This window comes from Cryptomeria japonica, chromosome 7 (assembly GCF_030272615.1).
Source record: "Cryptomeria japonica chromosome 7, Sugi_1.0, whole genome shotgun sequence".
Classification (NCBI taxonomy): Eukaryota; Viridiplantae; Streptophyta; class Pinopsida; order Cupressales; family Cupressaceae; genus Cryptomeria; species Cryptomeria japonica.
In genome coordinates this window covers 58,090,059-58,110,677 of record NC_081411.1, presented here as the reverse complement: position 1 = coordinate 58,110,677, position 20,619 = coordinate 58,090,059, and the positions used below count along the sequence as shown (strand labels likewise).

The following is a 20,619-nucleotide window of genomic DNA, read 5'->3' as shown; positions in this document are numbered from 1 at the left end:
CTTATTCACTTGACTTCTCTTAATCAATTTGATTTCATAAAGTTTATGAAATTTAAATAAAATCTAATTTGATTATCAAATTTAAATTTAATCTGTTAGATACATTACAATTTGATTTGACTTGACTATAACCTAAATTAAAAAAAATTCACAAAATTGAACCGAGTAGATAAAAATAACTGATTTGGCTAGATATTCAGTTTGATCTAAAATTCAACATATGTACAATTCAAGATAAGTGAAAACGAGGAAAAACTTCTCAATTTAACATCAATAATATATGTAGAATTCAAAGTGACAGAAACCAACAAAAACTTCCTAATTTAATAAGCCAACTATCGTTTCCCACATTATGTAATTTACAGAATAAAATGTCATACTAAATATAACACGAGTCATCTTCATTAATTACTTATTCCACTAAATGCTGCACCGACAGGACTTTTGCTTTCTTGGAAGGCTCTAACTTTCTCCAAAGTGGCCGACAGAATAAATCTCCACATCAATCTCATCTCCTTTCATACATATACCAATTTTAAAAGAAGGCTCTAATTTTCTCAAAAGTGACCGACAAACCCAAAGTATATTTAAGAAATGACAATGTGAACATGGTAAAAAATGTCAGAAATTTGGAAAACTAATTATATTCCAATCTAATGCCACTCTTCCCTAGAAAATACATGCTCATCTTTTAAGATTTTGCTTAGATTTCCACGCCTCAAACAATAAAAAAAGTGAAGAATGTGACTGCTTTTTCCTTGGCCAGTTGTAGAAAGATGCTCTTTGTACGTAACTTTACAGATGGAACGCACCACAAAAAAATCTTCAAACGACTGTTTATCTTCTCTCTTATGATGTTTATTGCATTCTCAGGATGTTTTGACGAAACTGAACCTATCTTATTCTTCGTGTAATCCGGAGACTGAATAATTTTTAGGCATTTTCTTCGCTGTTTTATCCGTAGTTTCGAGGAAAAGATTAAACTCGCCTGCAGTATGATCTATATAGCTCAGTTTCCCCTTCTTTTTCCGCAAAGGCTCCTATTTCATTAGGCATACCGTAATCAAACCCTACGCGCTCTGCTCCTCTTTCTATTTTTTAAAATGGGTTGTTAGGGTTTTAATGGCGTCTTCATCATCATCTCACCAACAAAATCAGATGTCAAACGCTTTCTCTGGAATAGAACCTCCTGGGGACAGAAGGGAGGTTTCTGAATCTTCGAGTTTGTTTGATGTATTCATCAATCACAGAGGCCCCGATGTCAAACAAACTTTGGCAACTGAGCTTTACAACTCTCTTGGGCAAATTGGAATACGTGCTTTTCTTGATTCTGAAGAGAAGGAATTTGGAAATTATTTTCCTTCTACTATTGAGACTGCCATCGGCTATGCTAAGGTACACATAGCCATCTTTTCCAAAAGATATGCAGAGTCAGCGTGGTGTTTGGCTGAGCTGGTTCTCATGCTTCAAAGTGAGGCCAAAATTATTCCCGTGTTTTATAAAGTAGAGCCAAGGGAACTCCGCCATATTGAAACTGGAGCATACGCTGATGCATTCCGTAAATATGAAGAGCAGGGCAGGTACTTGGAGAAGCTTAGAGAGTGGAAGGAAGCCCTTAGTCAGGTTTCATTTATTGCTGGGATTGAATTTGACAGGTAATCTTTCTTTGGTTGTGGTAGTTCTACTCTATATAATTCTGTTTTACCTTCAAATCTGGTTTACTATTTTCTCATGGAATTTTGCTTTCATTTTATAAATTTCCAGTGACTGCAAACCCGTAGTAGCAGCAGTAGAAAAGGAAGTGCAAAGGAAAGGATGTTTACTTGTTGCAAAATATCCAGTAGGGCTTAACAATCTTGTGGAGGATTTTGAAAGGCAATGTCTTGATGAACTCGTACAAGATTTTGAAAAGCAGTGCGGTCTGGAAGAAAAGAAAAATAGGCCTAACGTTGTAGCCATTTTTGGTATGGGTGGAATTGGGAAGACAACTCTTGCCAAAGAGTTGTTTAATAGAAAACGTTCAGATTACTCTAGAGCAAGCTTTCTGTTTGATGTGCGAGAAGCATCTGCAAGAAAGGAACTGCCTCATTTGCAAAGTCAGCTTGTCAAAGATCTTTTCCACAGAAAACAAAGTTTTAGAAGTATAGAGGAAGGAACAAGCTATCTCAATGATCATCTACGGAGAAGCCCTTTAAACTTCCTAATAGTTGTAGATGACATCGATCACGTGGAGCAGTTAGATGCTCTATTGATCATGGATATCTTAAATAAATCAGGCAATAGTCTGGTTATTGTCACAACCCGTGACGTTGGAGTCGTGATATCTGCAGGTATTACCGTTGGTTACCCTTTAAAAGGAATGGCCAGAAACCACGGGAGGCAACTCTTCTGCTGGCATGCGTTTGACCATCCCCTTCCAAGTGCTGGGTACGAGGCGTTGGTTGATCAATTCGTAGACGTGTGTGGAGGGTTACCTCTTTTTCTTCTGGTTCTGGGCCGGCTCGTTCATGGTAGAGATCACAGGTTTTGGGAGTTGAAATTGAATAAAGCTAGAGAGACGCTGCCACGAGATGTAAAACAAAGATTGAGAATAAGTTTTGACGCATTAGAGGATGAGGAGAAACAAGTTTTCATGGATATTGCTTGTTTCTTTTTGGGCAAACCGAAGTGTATGGCTGAAAGAATATGCGAGATATCAGGATGGGATGCTCAAAATGCACTGCATACACTAAAAGATAAATGTCTTTTAGAAGAAGAAGAAGAAAAAACTTCGTATGTGAATAGCGAAGTGGAAATTGTATTGAGAATGCATGACCACTTGAGGGACTTGGGAAGAGAAATGGCACTGGAGTTCAGTCCTCCTCACCGCCTGTGGCGCCCTCAAGATCTGGAATCTTTGGTATGCTTGTTACCCCTTCAGATTTGTCGTTAGTGTTATAATAATAACAAATCTTAAGTTGTTACTACATAAATTCAAAATGCGCTGCTTGCTTCAGTATATGCAGGAATGGACGGGTTTGGAAATTATCCTCAGCAAAACCAAAATTAGGTGTCTCTATCGGATGTCTTTCGGTTCCAGTCACGCTACACTCTTTTTAGGCCAATCAGATAGTTGTGTTGACACGTCAGCTTCCTTACTATGGCTCGAGGTCAAGGGGGACGGTTATGTGCACCCAGAAATCACAGAACAATCAAAGATCCTTTCATATGTTCCTCTTCAAAATTTGCAGTACTTGAAAATCTCCGGTGGACTATTCAAAACATTGTGGGAGAATCGCAGACAGGTATTTTGATCTTTTCTTTCCAAAACGAAATCTTTAGTAAGGCTATATAGTGGAATGCATTATATTATTTTTTTAGTCATAGAGATTTATAAATACATATTTACAAATCCAGACGCCCTCCCACTTGAAATAGCTCCAGTGCTTGTTCAAACCTCTTTGAAAGGGTTTCCAGAGTTAATAGGAAAATCAGATAGTTAGAGAATGTGTTCTGAGAAATAATGAATGCTGCTTCCTACTGTTTTACATAATTGATAGAAAGACCAATATTTGACGCTGCTTCAATTACCCTCCTATGACTGCTTTCAATTTTATTAAGAGCCATTGAGAACCACTGGCGGAGCTTGTCTCTCCACTGCACAATTTCTCTAAATTTCTCCATTGGCATGGGCGGGGGAGGTTCCGCGAGGCATTTTCTATTCGAAGGGGCCCAGATGAATATCTGTAAAGTTAAAGGCCGAAAACACTGCTTTCATAGCTTGCAAGATATGGTTTACAAGGGTCTAAATGGAATTCTGTAAATATTTTGTTATCGTGAATTTCAAATTTAATGGGAAAGTAGATTAAAATAATGGAGGAATATCTAGTAGTGTTAAGGCCCTAGCGAGTGGCCCTGAAAAGTTAGAAATTAACCATGAAAAATTTCTGTCCAAGATCTCCATTAGTGCAATTCACTATCCCACTCCTAAAACTATCGAACTTGATGCTATAAAATACTTATGGAAGTGAATTTAACAAGGATAAAGACTAAAGACATTAGTTCAAGTTGTGAAGATTCTGAAACTAACACGAGCTATTTTCTTTGAATTAAATGAAAACCAATGTTAAAGAGAAACAATTAATTATTAATAACATATATTATCATAAAAACCACATTAATTTATAGCCATAAACAATTCAACACCTACTCTAAAAAATCTTGACGCTGTACTACAGATAAAGACACTATGAGTTCTGCATTTTGTGGTCCACAGCAAATGCCTTTTTAAAGAGTTTGCAATCCTTATTAAACAGTAAGAAAAAACTGCAAAAGTTTAGCTTTAAATTCATATAGTGTAAGAAACAATTTACCGGCACACTGAGGTAGAGTGGCCGGACCCACAGCCCCAGTAAACCAGCCGTTTCCGTTTCTTTTTCGTCGATGCTTCTAACATTCCCAGTTATCATTCGCCTTCACTTGCCTGCCGTTAGAAAGAAATAATGGTTTGTTGCGAAGGCCTTTTAGGGAAAAGCGGATTATAACTGCACATATGGCATATTGGAACAATACTTAACAAAATAGTATGAATATATATTTGAACTAGGAGATTTATGAATATATTACAATTTAAAATATAAATAGTCTTTGATATATAGATTGTAATATACTAGCATTTGCATCAAAATAGAGGTGCAATTGTTATGCCGATCTAGTAATATATGTTCGAATGGTTCACTCAAATCCCTTATTCTGTAAAGCTTTTTTAAAACATTTCTCATAATGTGTCATAATAAGTCTCCGTAAAGCTCTCTTAAAACATTTCTCGTGATGTGTCATAATAGATCTCCAGTACTTTGTAGGTTATTTGAGTGTGCGCAAAGCCTCCTAAATCATTTCAATTTCCTGGTTTTTAAGGTTCCGCACTTCTTCACACGTTCTTTTTAGTTCTTCAATAGTTGTGTGACAATCAATGATGACATTAATTTGCAACAACCTCTTTATCGCTTTCATAATTCCCAGGCCAATCAGTCGGGTCAATGGGTTCTAAGATAGGTCACTCGAAATTGTAATTATATCTTGATCTTTATTAGGTAGAGCCATGACCTGTTGCCATGTAGTATAATTGTATAATATAAAAATAATTAGCATGTAGTATAAATTTATATTACGTTATAATTGAATTAGGTTTAATGTTAAACTAGGTTACAAGTGAATCTAGTTTTGTGTTTAATTTATACAATATTAGGTCTAAAGTAAAATTTGGTTTCTTGTTTAATTTATACAATGCTTGCTCTAAAGTTAAAAACTTGATCTAATAGTTTTTAAACTATTCTTATATCTACCTCTACATAAACCTTTTTTATTGTCCAATATTTCATTGATATATTTAAATTTTCTTTGATTTTAGAATCTATATTATGTTAGTTCTAAAGTTAAAAGTAACCTAATAATTTTTAAACTATTCTTGAATCTACATCCACCCAAGCCTTTTTTTTATTACCTTATATTTCATGGATTGTGTTCTGTGTTGTTTCTTCAACATTGGCCATTCTCACTTCATAGAAAAATGAAAACCAAAACAAGTGAAAACAAAATGTGGAGACCCAAGTTCAACTCCCAAGAGGGACATCTTTGTGGAATTCTAAGTTGTGACTCTTGGTCTTCCATTGGTTGTATTTGTCACATTGTTTGTAATAAGTTAGATTGATGTGTAACCCTATATTGTACTGTTGGTTTCTAGTTTTGCTTCTTCAGGCATGACATTTCCAAGCTCAAGGCAGTGAGACTTCTAATCTTACAAGCTATACTTGTTTTGATGGTCAATCGCCATGTCACACATATGTCTTTTACAAAGCACAAGGCCCTAGTTTCCTTATTCTTGACCCTATCTGTGATTTGTTTGGAGTGAGCAAACTGATGATTGCAATAGCCTGCAATTTGGTGGATGAGTACACCCAACTAGTTGATGGTCAATTATTGTTTTTGTGAACCTGACAACTTATCAAGCTATGCAATTGGTGAATCCAAAGCTAGATGTATATAATCCTACAAATGGCATAGAGTTTGTTTTCCCATTGAGATGCAAATACCCAAAAAAAGAACATTCTCAATAAATGCAGGTGTCTCGATGTCCTTAATTTCTGACTGAAACTGTCAACGAATTATTTGTTTTCAAGTGTTTAATAGCATGTATAGTTGATGGTAATAATGTTGAACAGAGGCAAAGGTTGTAGTAGAGGCAGTGAGGGTAGATGTAGTTTAAAGACCGGATATAGATTCTGCCGATTCACCAGTAAATGATTTTACTGAAAAAAATATACATCATATACACAGGGAAAACAAGAATTGGCACTAACCTTTCCATAAATCTTCAAAATTAGTCTAACACAACACAATTTGACGAACATCAGTCAAATTCAACAATAAAAAATTGAGCTACAATTACGATGGTTTTTGAAAATTTACTAAAAGTCAAGGCGCCGTCTAAAATGGCTTGCCAAGATATTAACCGATGACTTCTAGTTCAGAGAATTTTATTGCCACGTGTATGACAAATAACTTTTCCAACCATGCTTCTGACATTTAGCTAACCTATTTTCTTCTTTTGCGGCTTCACCCAAAGTATGCTGTCATTTCAAGCGTTATGTATATCTTACTGAAGCGTCTAATCTTCACATAAAACTGTATTTCATATGATTTTTAAAATGTGCAAAACACAATGGATTTGGATGAAATCTTCATGATCTTCATCTCTAATGTTGTAAAAACCCTAAAAAATGCACAAAAAATCGTTATGTTTTGCACATCTGAAAAAATTTAAATTTTTTTGTCCAATACCATTTTATATGAAGATTACCCTGTTTTGGTGGGCAAAGCCCACATTATAATAGCCTATCGGCTAAATCAGTTGTTAAATTATTAATTATATTTTCTAGTTTCTTTATAAAAATATTAATTTTAAAAAATATATATATTTTTAATATTATTTATTATATTTTTATATCTTTAATGAATAGTTTTTAGTTATAAATTATTTTTTATAATTTAAATTAGAAATAATTTATTTATTATATTAATTATTTTGTTTATTATTTTATTTAATTTTTTTTAAATATTCTATTTGATTCATTTTATTTATTATAATATTTTTTAAATAATTTTTTTAAATTATAATAGAGAGAGAGAGTAGTTGTCAAATTTATTATAATTTTAATATATATATATATATATATATATATATATATATTATATATATATATAAGGTATTCCAGTACTAACATCATAAATATAATAGATTTATGATTTATTTTTTATCATTTAAAATTTTTGATTTATTATTTATCATTTAAAATTTTTATCTTTATGGTTTTATTTTCTTATATAATTTTAAAAATTAAAAATATCATTTATCTTTTTATGATTACAAGGGTGAAAAATATATAACGAAGACTTTTTTTAAAAAAAAATTGTGTTTATTTTTTGACAATGTTTTGATATATGTGCACGATGACAAATGTCCTATACTATAGTGTAAATTCTAAATATATTTACATAGATTTTACCTCACCTTTATTTGAATAAAATTCTATACTTATTAACACCTCACTTATATGGACACATGTTCACATACAATTGATCTATCCATGCGATTATATACATTGATTCTTGAATGCATGTTTATCATGATATATTCTATATTTTTAATCCCAACTCAAGTCCCCAACCATGGATCATCTTCATAGCTATGTAAGTCACCTAAATTCAAATTGACATATTGACCCCTTTGCCTTTCTCATCTAAAGCCTATTGTGTGCCCTTTTTTATGCAACTTATTATGTATTGGTATAAAAATATTTATTTCCATTCATGTTAGACAACACACACATTGAATTATCTCTCATTTTAGGAGTATCTAGAAGGTCAATGAATAGTTATGCATTTAGATTTACTGCTTAAAAATGGGCAACTAGTATAATTTCTAGGAAAATTATTCATAGAGTCATTAAATTAACATCCTTAATTGGCTTGATTTTAGCAAAAATAAAAATAGGAAGATTTTTCTTTCATTTAAAGATTTTTTTCAAAAGATAATTTGATTAAAAAGGCAAAGTAGAATAATATAAAAATAAATATGAAAGAGAAATTTGGAAACAAATTTGCAAAAAATTTCTTAAATGTAAATTTATATGATTTTTATTAAGGCATCTATTCTCTTGTATCCAAATAAAATTTAACACTTTTATAATATGATTAAAATGCATCTGCATTCATCATGTATTTATATATTTATTGAACATGTATTTTTATATCTTCTTTTCATAAATTCACCTTTTGTGTTTTTCTTAGATAGATTCTTTATGTAAATCTAATTTCATGGTAATCTCTTAAGTTTTCTATAAATCTAATTTCATGGATAGATTCTTTATATAAATCTAATTTCATGATAATCTCTAAGTTTTTATACAATTAAATTTATCAATATGAACTTTGATAGAGTATGCATGGTTAAATTATTAAAATAAATTAATCATCTACATTACTAAACCATTCAATTCAAAAATTTCACAAGTTTTTAAGTTGAAACTATAGAAATTGAATGGATAAAATTTTTCTTAAAAGCTTTCGCATCAAACGGAAGGGCAAGTGAAGGGTAACGAGGAATGTGAGAAGCAACGATGGAAAGAGAAACGGAAACGGCTGCTCATTGGGACTGTGGGCCCGGCAACTCTAACTCAGCGCTTAAAGTGTGTCAGGTTAAAAAATAATAGAAGTAAAGCTACTACTAAAACTGAAGTTTCAAATCTTTTCATGCAGATTTCCCCTTATCCGGGAGTATCGGGAAGTGCTGATCCTCTCAAGCTTAGAGAGCTCATTATTCACTCTTGTAAAAAGCTACAAAATATTATGCTGCCACCAATGCTCGTCAGCCTATCTATTTCGGATTGTGCTGAGCTTGAGGAGTTGCCAAGTCTCTCCAGACTGAGCTGCGTGGAGAAGATTGAGATTCGCTGTTGTAAAAAGCTACAAAATATTATGCTGCCACCAATGCTCGTCAGTCTATCTATACACTCTAGCAGAAATTTGCAAAGAGTAGTAGGGTCCGGTGATCTTACCAAATTTACAGAACTGATTGTTACAGAGTGTCCTGAGCTTGAGGAGTTGCCAGTTCTTTCCGGAGTGAGGTGCATGGAGAAGATTGAGATTGAGTCTTGTAACAAGCTACACTACATTCCGCTGCCACAAACACTCATCAGTCTGTCTGTACGCGAGTGCGGAAATTTGCGAAGGGTAGTAGGATACAGCGATCTTACCAAACTGAAGAGCTGCATAAAGAAGATTGATATCGCCTATTGTGGAAAGCTGAAGAAAATATCAGGCATTGAAGAGTTGTGCTCATTAGAAATGATGCGACTTAGCTATTGCAACAATGCACTAATACGAAACTGCATTCATCATTTGAAGGTAATGATCTCGTTACTCCTTTTAAACAGGCAATGATCTCGTTATTTTTTAGTGAAGTGTTCTTTTACCTAGTTTTTGACCTTCAGCTTTGTTTAGTTGTTTGTTTTTAAAAGCTGGTCTATATTTTCAAACTTTCCAAGTGGTATGCAATTGAAAGGAATTTAGCGGGGATGAAACTGAGACTATTTTGTCTTTCATTTCAGAGTGTTCCAACAGTGGGAATGTTTATGATTGGAGAAGCAGTGAATGGAGCGGAGTCAAGTTTAAACGAAGATCTGTTTTGCGACGCTAATATTGAAATTGGTACTCCCCAAACTTCTCCAGCTGTTATTGGATGCTATGTGGTTGAGGATCACAGCTCGCCCTTGACATCTGATATACAAGAATCATTCCCACCCTCAGTTTTGGCCTGGTTCACTTTGCATCCAGGAGAATGGATTATTACAATGGTAGCGAATGATGAGCGGATTTACGATCTTTATTATAGGATTGTGGAAGATTTTTTAAGTAGGAAAGGAATAATAAAGAAAGGGTTTCGGTTAGAGGTGAAGAAAAGTCTCGGTGTATTGAGTACAATTATTGATAGGTTATATCAATAAGGGATTTTGGGTAGATATGAAGAAAGGTGAGATGTGTTTATCGTTGATCTTTTATAAACTTGTGTATATAATTGTTTTCTTATAAAAGAGAATATTGTTTATTTATTTAAATTTTTTTTTTTTCTTTTTAAAAAAAAAAAAATTTTTAATTATAAAAATATATTTGTTTATATTTTGTCATCATTATGTATAATTTTATTTTGAAGTTCAAGCTTGAAAAAATTTTAATTAATGAGAAGTTTATAACATATTAAATTTTATTTATTTTTAATTAAAAGTGAGATAATAAATGATAATTTAAAATGATGTAATAATTACTATTTAAAAATATTTTAGTTAATTAATAACAATGGTAACTCTCAACTAATTAAAAAAATATATTTTGAAAACTAAATGTTAACAATTATTTTTCAAATGTTGAGATACTCATTTTTTAATGAATTGCAACAAAGGTGAAGTTCTTAGCAAAGGATTTAGTTCACAATAATGAAAGAGATTCATTCTAGAAAACTTAGTTAAATAATATTATAGACTAGGGGGGCACATCAACATATACCAAAACTTAACCAATTAAACCACTCAATTACCATTCATTCCATTTATCACATGTGCAAAAACAAAAACAAAAAAATAAAATACAATTACACATGAACACCAATATTTTACATAGAAAACTCAATAAGGTTAAAACCATGGTGAGAACTATCTCACTATATGAAAGAACATGAACTACAATGTTTAGGATGGAGGCCAAGGAGCTCGCTATCTTTGATGTGGACTTGCAAAACTAAGGTGCAAAACCTTAGGGCAAGATGCAAAGACTTGTGACTTCTTCAAGGCAATATACATTACATATAAGAAAGATACATCAATATGATGAAACTGTAAGCAACTACATTCGTAGTCATATGTCGATTATAGTTTTTTGTTTAAAAAAAATTGAAAATTCCTTAATTACTATTCTAGTATACTTGTGCACCTTTGCAAAGCTTTACAAATGCTTTGTACACCTCATACATACATCTCCAAATTGATTTCATCCCTTATATAATATTCACACTGAAAATGACATCAATTAGGTTGACCTAATATGATGTAATGAAAAGTGAAACATGTGAGATATTTTGCCATATCAAACTACATTCTTGATCGTTCCAAAATAGCTCTAATGAATCTGCATGCTACCATGTAGACCAAAACATTATAGGCCATCTCCAAACGATAAAAATGGTAAGATGCATTAACTCAACTAAATCCAATTACATTGTAGACCCCCAAAGACACTCGCAAATGCTCAAGATAGCATAATGTGATATCCATAACACTAAATCATCAAGATGCATCACCAAATGATAGAAGGCAAAGGAATGTAATGCATTCTTGTACACAGTCACTTTGTCACTACATAGACTTGAACTCAGATCAACATAAATATACTAGTATATAACCAACATCAATGGTGGACCATCAAAATTATCTTCAAAGCTCTAGGAGATCTATATTACAACTTGACATACCATCTGAAGTGATTGAAATTAGTCACTAACAATCTGCATGATTATAAAACTAATCCACTATTACTACACTATTCTAGATTATATTTAGACCAAAGATATCAAAGAGTTACATATTAAAATTCAGACCAAAGATATCAAAGAGTTACATATTAAAATTGAAAGCCAAAATTTTATACTAAAAAACACCATGTACATAATTGCATATATACAAAAGAAAAAATGTCTTACCAATAGGGACTCATACACACTTTAGAGTAGGAGGCATAATGCTTATTGACCTTAAGCTGTGACTAGGGATATTTCCATCCTTCTCTCATAGAGGCCAATAGTTGCATTGACATTCAATCTTCAACAAGATATCATCTGTCTCTTTGTAGCTAACCAGATACATTATTGATCTATTTAACTTTTAAGAGTCATCAAGTAATTTCACCATATCGATGAGATTTACATCAATAACATTTCTCAGGAACCCAAACTATTTATTTATCCCCTCCATTTGGTTATTGACTGGATTCAACTTCAAGTATGAATTTTTAAACTTAGCCTTACCATTGCTATCAATATCTTTCTTTAAATTTGTTCTATTGGAAAGCTATACAATCTATGCTTCTACATTATCTATTTGATCTTTGATCTCCTCGGTGGGTACTAATTACTAATGCCAAAATTACTACATGGCCACAACATCATCCACAGTCTTCTCAAATATACTAACATTGTCCTTCAATTAGGTTTGTTCATCTGCACAGCTATCTACTACCTCCTTGGTCCTCTTCTCCTTTAATCTTTTATCTCAATCCCTCAAGATTGTTGATTCTATGTTGGAAGCATGATCGTTTAGACCCTTAATAAGAGCTTGCAGTTGCTTGCATTTCTTCAAGGTTCATCTAATACTACCTCCATAAGTATTTCAAAGGAAACTTGAAAATGTCATTGATTAACTCTTTACACTTCACCTAAGATGTTATAAAAAAAAATTGTGCACTATGATGGAGAACATCACTCAAATGTAGCATGTGGAGGGACCGTGATAATTGGCTAAGGTCCATTTGACCTTGGGACAAGTGTACCTAAAGTACCTCTATAGTGATAACTGGTGGAAACTTTATTTGCAATTTTAACAATTTTGATATTGAGTCTCTAGAGGGTCTCAAAGATTCTCCATTAGACATACTTAGGCTTTCCTTTGTTCCTTTCTTCTTCAACTTCTCCTTTTACTTCTCTGGACTCCTTTCCTTCTTCTTTTATATCTTCTCCTTCTCTCTCTACTCTATCACCTCTAGCTTTTGTCACATTCTCATCTATGTTCATTTAGTCATCTAGACTAAATGCTAGACTTACATCATCATCTTTCTTCTCTTGATCAACACTTCACCATTATACACTTCTACTTTCTTTTCTGAAACACCACCACTAGTGCTTGCCTCATGAGAACTTCCTTTTAAACCATTTCCAAAGAAGAAAAAATCCTCTTCAAATAATTTGTAACCTCCATAGAAAAGTCTATAGTACATGTCTAATTATCCTTTAGAGGTCATCTAAATCATCTCCCATAATGAAATTCACTCTATCCTTGGTTTTGAATATTGTATTTAATGCCTGCATAATTTTGGTTCTATCCTACTTAGATAGAGGGTTGCACACCTTGTCCAAATCTTGTGTCCTCATATTGGACTCTTTCATTGTATCTTTCCTTGTAGTTGTCATGGCTTCTAATAATTCCTTGGGCATATTGTCAAAATTCTCACTAAGAGTTTTGTCATAAGTAATCATATACTTGATTAAAAGTTTTTCTATATTATCCCTATCAGCCTGAGGAAACTAAACATATAATCCTATAGTCACATCCAATGAATCATGTACACAAATATCAGTTATTAAACTATCCAAGCCAAGGGGTTGATAATTAGGATCAACTAGAGGTTTACCTATTTTCTTCTTCTTCCTAGGTTCTTTCTTCTTCACTTGCTTCATCTTCTTTGTTGGGGTCTCTATTGTAGAGACTAATTTTCTCTTTCTTTCACTGAGAGGTGCCTTGTCCTCTTCACTCTCATCATCTTCAATATTTACTTGTGTTCCTCTAAACCTCATCCTAATTACAAAATTCTCCTTTCCAACTTCCTGATCAATTTTTCTATCAATTTTCTCAACCACAAGTTATAAACCTTTATTTCCTCATGTGGCCTGTCCTGGTCCTTTCTTTCCATTTGTCACTAATTTAATTGAGGTTCTAGTGAAACCAATATTTACTGGATGAAAGGATAATATTGGCCTAGTCCTCCTCATATACTACTTCCCAAATGCCTCTACAACTATAGGAAAATTTATCTTTTAATAGAACTTCTCCATTCTCTTTGGATGTCCCTTATCAATTTTCTTCTTCATGATTTTGTCCAGGATCTCTACCAAGGATTTGACACCAAAAATGTTGAGGCTTCTAATTATAATCAAATTTTGATGTTGTTCTAATAGATTTCCTAACTAAGGGATAGTTATCCATTCTAAGAAACCCTTCATGGAGTAAGGAAGTGTACTTGAAATTGGTCTGCATCATATATACATTTTACAATGGGATTCTCTAAGATATTCTATCAATGCGTATAGGAAATTAGCGAAACACAATAAAAAAAATTAAAAAACATCTCAGTGTTGAAAGTAAATCTAATTATATACAACATTGGCTGTATGAAAGTATGTAATAACATGACAATTTGCTATTTGGTTTCTTAGTATAATCAAAAGAAAAATATTTTAACTGGTCCATTCTTAGATAATTTATACTCTTGGCCAAGTTTTGAAAGCTCATACACATGTAATTTGTTATTTAAGAAATTATAATCTTCTGCTTCTATTAAAATTGATGTTACAGATATGATGCTATAGGATGATAACTCTCTAATCCTATTTACTATCTATTACTCTTTGCTTGATTACAAATTCAAATATATAAGCTACTCGAGCCTCTCACAACCATGTAATATTTTTCTCATCATCTCTTTAAACAAGGAAGAGACTTATTCTTCTAAGTGACAACAAAATAACGACTAAGAAGTAGAGTCCTATTACAACTTGTCTTCTTGATTGATTAGAAGGCAGTTTGTTTTGGACTCTTTTATTACAAACTTGGTTTGATGAAGATTTATTGGGGTTCATAAATAGAATACAATTCACATACAATCTTCTTTCAGGTTAAAACTCGAATCACTTTAAATGAAAGAGGTTCAACTATATTTGTTATCTTTCTTGTTGCCACACCAGTTTTGTCTGAATCAACTTTTAGCGAATGGTGTTCCTTTATTATTGATGAATCAACTCAAACTCTTTAATGGGTCTTTAGATCTCTCTTTAATATTTCCAAACCATTTTTAATATCTTAATTTCATTAAGAAACAAGGGATATAAGCCCATTTTACTAAAATTGCATTTTGACTTTTTCTACACTTCCAATCAACAGCTTCATGGTGACAACTATCAACTTTGTTTCTTCTTGCCAAATGCATGAATGACACAAATATCTCACAAATAAAATGTCAGATCAAATAACTAAATATATATATGTTTATTAATCACCATTAGTTACTACTTGATGGAAATAAGGTAAACTATGGAAATGTATTGGAATGAAATAATGAAAATGGGTTAAAATGACACAAATAATGGAAAAAATAGGACAATTTATAGGCTCATTAATCTCTATAGTAGTTCAAAGTCTTTCTTTCTTTGGATCAGCTTCCAACTTTAGTAGAGTGTCAATATTCTTCTTAACCTCTTCTAGAGATACCTCATAAATTAAATCAGCTAACAATGCAATCCTCAGTTGATCAAACTCTAGATAAAAGTTATCTCTACACATGAAAAATGTGATTCCACTCTTGTATTTCATGACAAGATTACTAGAAATGCTCCATCTAGATGTCACATTGCTCTCAAGACATTTGAATCCCCATTTCCTGCACACATCTCCATAACACATGGTAGGAGCACATTTTATAAAACATTCCAGCAATCCATTTAAATATATAGCTCTCCTAAATTAATTTTTTCTTTGCTTAGAGCTAAATTGGGAGGGGACACTTCTCTTTAACCAAGTAATTTTACGGGTCAACAAACTAAGGAGTTTGAATTGATATGAAAAATAGGTTCTCATGTAGGAATTCATTTCTCATCGGTTCATCATTTTCCTATAAAATGGGTCTTGTGAAGAGGTCATCTACTACATTGTCTTTTCCTTTCTCATAAATGATGGTTATATCAAATTTTTACAATAACAACTTTGTAACCAATGATATAATGATGAAATTTTCTAATAGCATAAACAACTACTACAAACTCTTTCTATGTAGCAGTGTAATTTCACTTAGTTGGACTGAGATTCTTACTAATATAGTAGTTAGTGTGGACAACTCCAGACTATCCTTTTTGACCCATGACAACTCCAATATCTTTATTTGATGCATTTTTATGGATGTGAAAAGGTTCTCCCCAATTTGGTCCTCTAATAACTTGAGATGTCACTAAAGCTTCATTGATAGTTTTAAAAGTATTTTGACAATCCTTGGTCCAAGAAAATTTCACATCCATTTTGAGTAGGGTAAATAATGGATTTGCAATTTTACTAAATCCCTCTATAAATCATTCCCCAACATGACCTAAGGAAGTTTTGAATTTTGTTTGGTTCTAGAAGGAGTTGTTATATGTTCAATAACTTTGAATTTTTTCTAATCCACCTTAATCCCTTCCTTGGAGATGTGATGACCTAAAAAATTCACGATGACATGTAAACGTGGTGTTGTGTTGGTATTTCAAACCAAATTATATTTGATTATATCCATTGAAGGTGACATGAAAAGAGAATTAACTGCTACTAGCAAGTGTTGGCTTGATGATGATTTTTGTAATGGATGACTTTATGTGTTGTCAGTGATGGCACATATACACGCACACATATGTTCATATTGTCATAGTCATCTTAGTTAAGTCAAATCGGTACTCCTAAGTCTTTATATTGTAAACCAATATCATTTGTATAGAGAAGTCTAACCGGTTTGAAGGTGTCTAAATTGGTATATGTAGACAACCAGTATATGCAAGAATGACAATTGGTTTTGGTCAATTCCATTGATGCCAGTTTGGAGATACAAGAGAGATCAACAAGGAGATGAATGGAGGACAATTGGTCTATGAGTTGGAACCGGTTGACACTCAACTGGTATCAGTGTTTCAACCAGTTTCACTGATTGTGTGATGAGTTATCACCGGTCGTGATGAGTTATCTCTAACCGACATTTTTTGCAGTGATGTGTGATATGTTATGAAAGATTGTCTAGATACACTAAACCTAGGAAATTGTGATGAGGTTCTTGTGCCGGCATGAAATGTAATGTCTATAAAAAGACATCGTGATGAACTATTTTGACATGCAAGATACAAGTGTTGTTATGAGTTAGAGTTGATGCGATTTATTGTGGGAGTTGCAGAGTATGTCGGTGATGCAGTATTGAGTGAAGCAGAAGAGGATCTATACAAGCAAGATGTGATATTTTTAGATCATACCACTCGTTGTTTTCTAATCATTACAATAGTGTCCAGGGGATTGAGCTTAGTTGGTTAAAGCATTGAATTCTCAATGTGGAGACCCAAGTTCAACTCTCATGAGGGACACCTTTGTGTAGAATTCTAAGTTGTGACTCTTGGTCTTCCATTGGTTGTTTAAAGTGGATTTCTAAGTTGTGACCCTTGGTCTTCCAATTGTTGTTTCTAGTTTGGTGCTTGAAAGGCGCTAGTATTTGTAATAAGTTTGCTTGAAAGGAGATGGTATTTGTAATAAGTTTGTAACGTGGATGCTCGAATTAGAAAAAAATGAACTTTGTGATTCAATGATAGGGTATGTGTAGGATCATGGTGTGCCAAAACAGGCCCTTAAGTGGCAATGAAATTTCAAAAAATTAGAGTTTTGCAACTTGACATGAAAAATTGAATAAGTTATGAACATTATTTTTAAAATATGTAAAAAGAGAATCTATAGAAAATTGAATGTAGTTTCTAAGCTACTAGTTGTTTTTTGAAAAAAAAAAATTCTATTTGATGAAAATTTCAAATTTCAATGCAGTGTTACAAAATTTTTCAGGAAAAAGATAAGAAGTAGGTGTATGTCTAACCACCCTAATCACAATCAAATCATAATATTTTTGTATAAGATTTATAATATAAGTATTAGACTCATGTCCGGATGTGACACATATTTTTTTATAATTTTTTATATAGTAAATAATTATTTATGAATTTTTTACTACAGCTTTTTAGAAATTTAGAAACTCCTACGTCTGACCACCTTAACTTGGTCAAAACCTTATGAAATTCAATTTTTTTTAATTTTTCCCTATAGTAGACAAAACATAGGATGTGACACATGTTTCAGATTCAAAACATGTTATGCGGTTTGAAAGTTATGAGTATTTTTCAATCAGTCTATCAATTAGGACTTTTGTCAGAATTCAATTAGAAAATAAATAATAATTACTTATTAAAGTCAAAATAAGACAAGCCTTATATTGTTGGAAAGCTAAGAAAATCCTTAAAAAACCCTTTTCATTTTATCAATTTTGGCTATAAAAAAAGTCGTCAGCCACCAGTGTAAAGTCTGGAAAATCAAGGAATACTGAAAAACATGTTTTTTCAGTTGACTTTCCAGGCTTGTCACTTCCGAGCCAAATCCCAAAGCAAACCCGAACCAAAATATGGAGGGAAAAATTTATGTTTTAAAATCAGATATTGGATAAAATCGGATATCCAATTTTTGAAAAAATAAAAAAAAATATTTTAGTAAATTGGGCATAACTTTTGTGTTTTATATCAAAATTTTGATTTTTTACAGGTGTTGGAAAGGTAATTAAGAGCTCTATGATATGGAATAGGTATATTTTAAATTATTTGTTTTAAAAAATAATTATAATTCATTTAAATTCATCCTTCATTTTTAAAACATAAAAAACTCATGACTTTTTCATATGATTTCCCTATTGCATGAATTTTTGTAACAATCATCTCAAAATAAACTAAATAAGTAATTCATTAATAATAGAAAATTTATGAATTTTATTGAGTTCGATAACTTTTGATAAACCATGTTATCTATGTTTGTTCCTTTCTCCACCTCTCTCTCCTAAACCTATCACACCACCTATTTGTTTCTTCCTCCCTCTCTTTTGTCCATATTTATACATCTCTCTCTAGGCCTATATCTCTAACTATCAATGAATACCTCATTAAATCTCTCAAGCTCTACAAGGTGCTTATATTTCTACCTTTTCATAATTTCCTCCTCTATGTCACTCTCTCTTCCCTAAGATCTAGACTAGTCTCTCTGCATTTCATTCTCATCTCTAGCAACAAAATTCAGAGGGGACAAGGAGAGGCGTAGGGAAGTATCAAAAAAAGGAGTGGGGGAGAGAGGTGAGAAGGAGAGATTAATTGGGGGGGAAGGTGTCATTACAAGTTGTATGTTGTGTTAAGGGGTCATATGGTATCCTATGACCCCATAGGACACCATATGACCCCTTAGGTATTGTTAGGGGTCATATTGTGTCCGAATGGGTTATATGGTGTCGTTGGGGGATGTATGGTGTGCTAAGGGGTCATATTGTGTCCTAAGGGGTCACAAGACATCGTATGACCCCTTAGACACAATATGATGCATTAGGTTTTGTTAGGGCCCATACTATGTCCTAAGAGGTCATATGGTGTCCCATGACCCTTTACGACACCATATGACCCCTTAGGACATCATATGGTGTCGTTATGGGTCTTATGGTGTCCTAAAACCCCTTAGGACACCATATGACCCCTTAGGACATTATATGACCCCTTAGGATACCATACGATACCTTGGGACACCATATGGTATCGCAAGGAGTCGTATGGTGTCCTAAGGGGTCATATGGTGTCCTATGAACCCTTACGACAATATATGACCCATTAGGTGTCATCACAGGTCTTATTGTTACTACTTATCAAATTGCCATTAGTTTTGTATCCAAAGTCATACTATATATACTAGTCGGTTAACACTATGGAATCATGAAGTCGGTATACACATAGAGAAGTCGGTATGCACAGTCTAGTCGGTTACAGAGGAAAGCAGCCACAAAACGTAGTATACATCGAGCTATCTACCGAGTATCTTTTTGAGACCACCAAGCAACAAAGATGACACATTGAGTTGACATACACTGAGTGAAACGTGTTACTAGATACATTGAACCTGGACATGCATATGAAAACGTGTTACAAGATCGAGGCACATCTAACCGTTATTACATTGGATTTTGCACCAGAAGATTGTGTATGATTTTAAGGTCAATCTAACCAGTGAAATATTTTGTTGAGTTATTCATTCGAGGAATCTTGTTTGTAAGATCGAAGCAATGAATTAAATCACCATTTTAAGAGATCTATTTATAAAGCATGAATTTAAGAGCAAGGTGTGTGCATGTCTGAATAAAAGAAGACTATTACAGAGACACAGTGGTCACCAAGAAGGTTTTTCAGAGAACAGTCGAAGAATAGAGTAAACAAAAGGGTTTACCAAGTTACTATATGGGTTACCAAGGTATGCTATAAGCAAGGTAACTTATTCTGAGCACATAGAATCTGCTATAACATTTCAGATGTGAAGTTGCAGATATTTGTAATGATTTTAATGTAATATTGTGAAGTTGAAAGAGAAACCTTTAACAGGGTAAAAGACTCTAACCAAGTCTATAAATTGTAAAGCCTTTAACTAGGTGCAGCATTCAAAATAAATATTGTTAAATCCTTTAGCAAGGTAGATCTAACAGATCTTGTTACTCCTAACAGGGTAAGCTATTAGAAGTAGCTAAATGTAGCTCTAATCGAGCATCTTTATTATTGCAGTAGTGAAGTTGTGGGTGCCATCCCCACCGCAGTTTTTCTCTCTAACCAAGAGTTTCTGCGTAACCAAAATATATGTGTTATGGAGTGAATCATGTATGATTGTTATCTATTTGTTTTAACTTTATTTTATGTTACTACACTAT

General features: G+C 32.9%; 1 protein-coding gene across 2 annotated transcripts; it reads left to right on the top strand.

Moving 5' to 3' along the window:
* The first annotated feature begins 840 nt into the window (after positions 1-840).
* Positions 841-10,148, top strand: LOC131044763 (disease resistance protein Roq1). Of its 2 annotated transcripts, none has more exons than XM_057978185.2 (5): positions 841-1,655; positions 1,765-2,899; positions 2,997-3,284; positions 8,602-9,444; positions 9,648-10,148. In XM_057978185.2, exons 1-5 carry the CDS (start codon positions 1,123-1,125, stop codon positions 10,041-10,043), a joined length of 3,195 nt encoding a protein of 1,064 aa, XP_057834168.2. In that variant the 5' UTR covers positions 841-1,122; the 3' UTR covers positions 10,044-10,148. The 2 variants fall into 2 exon arrangements, with proteins under 2 accessions (XP_057834168.2, XP_057834169.2); XM_057978186.2 differs by having other exon boundaries at positions 848-1,655; positions 8,797-9,444.
* Positions 10,149-20,619: the final 10,471 nt, after the last annotated feature.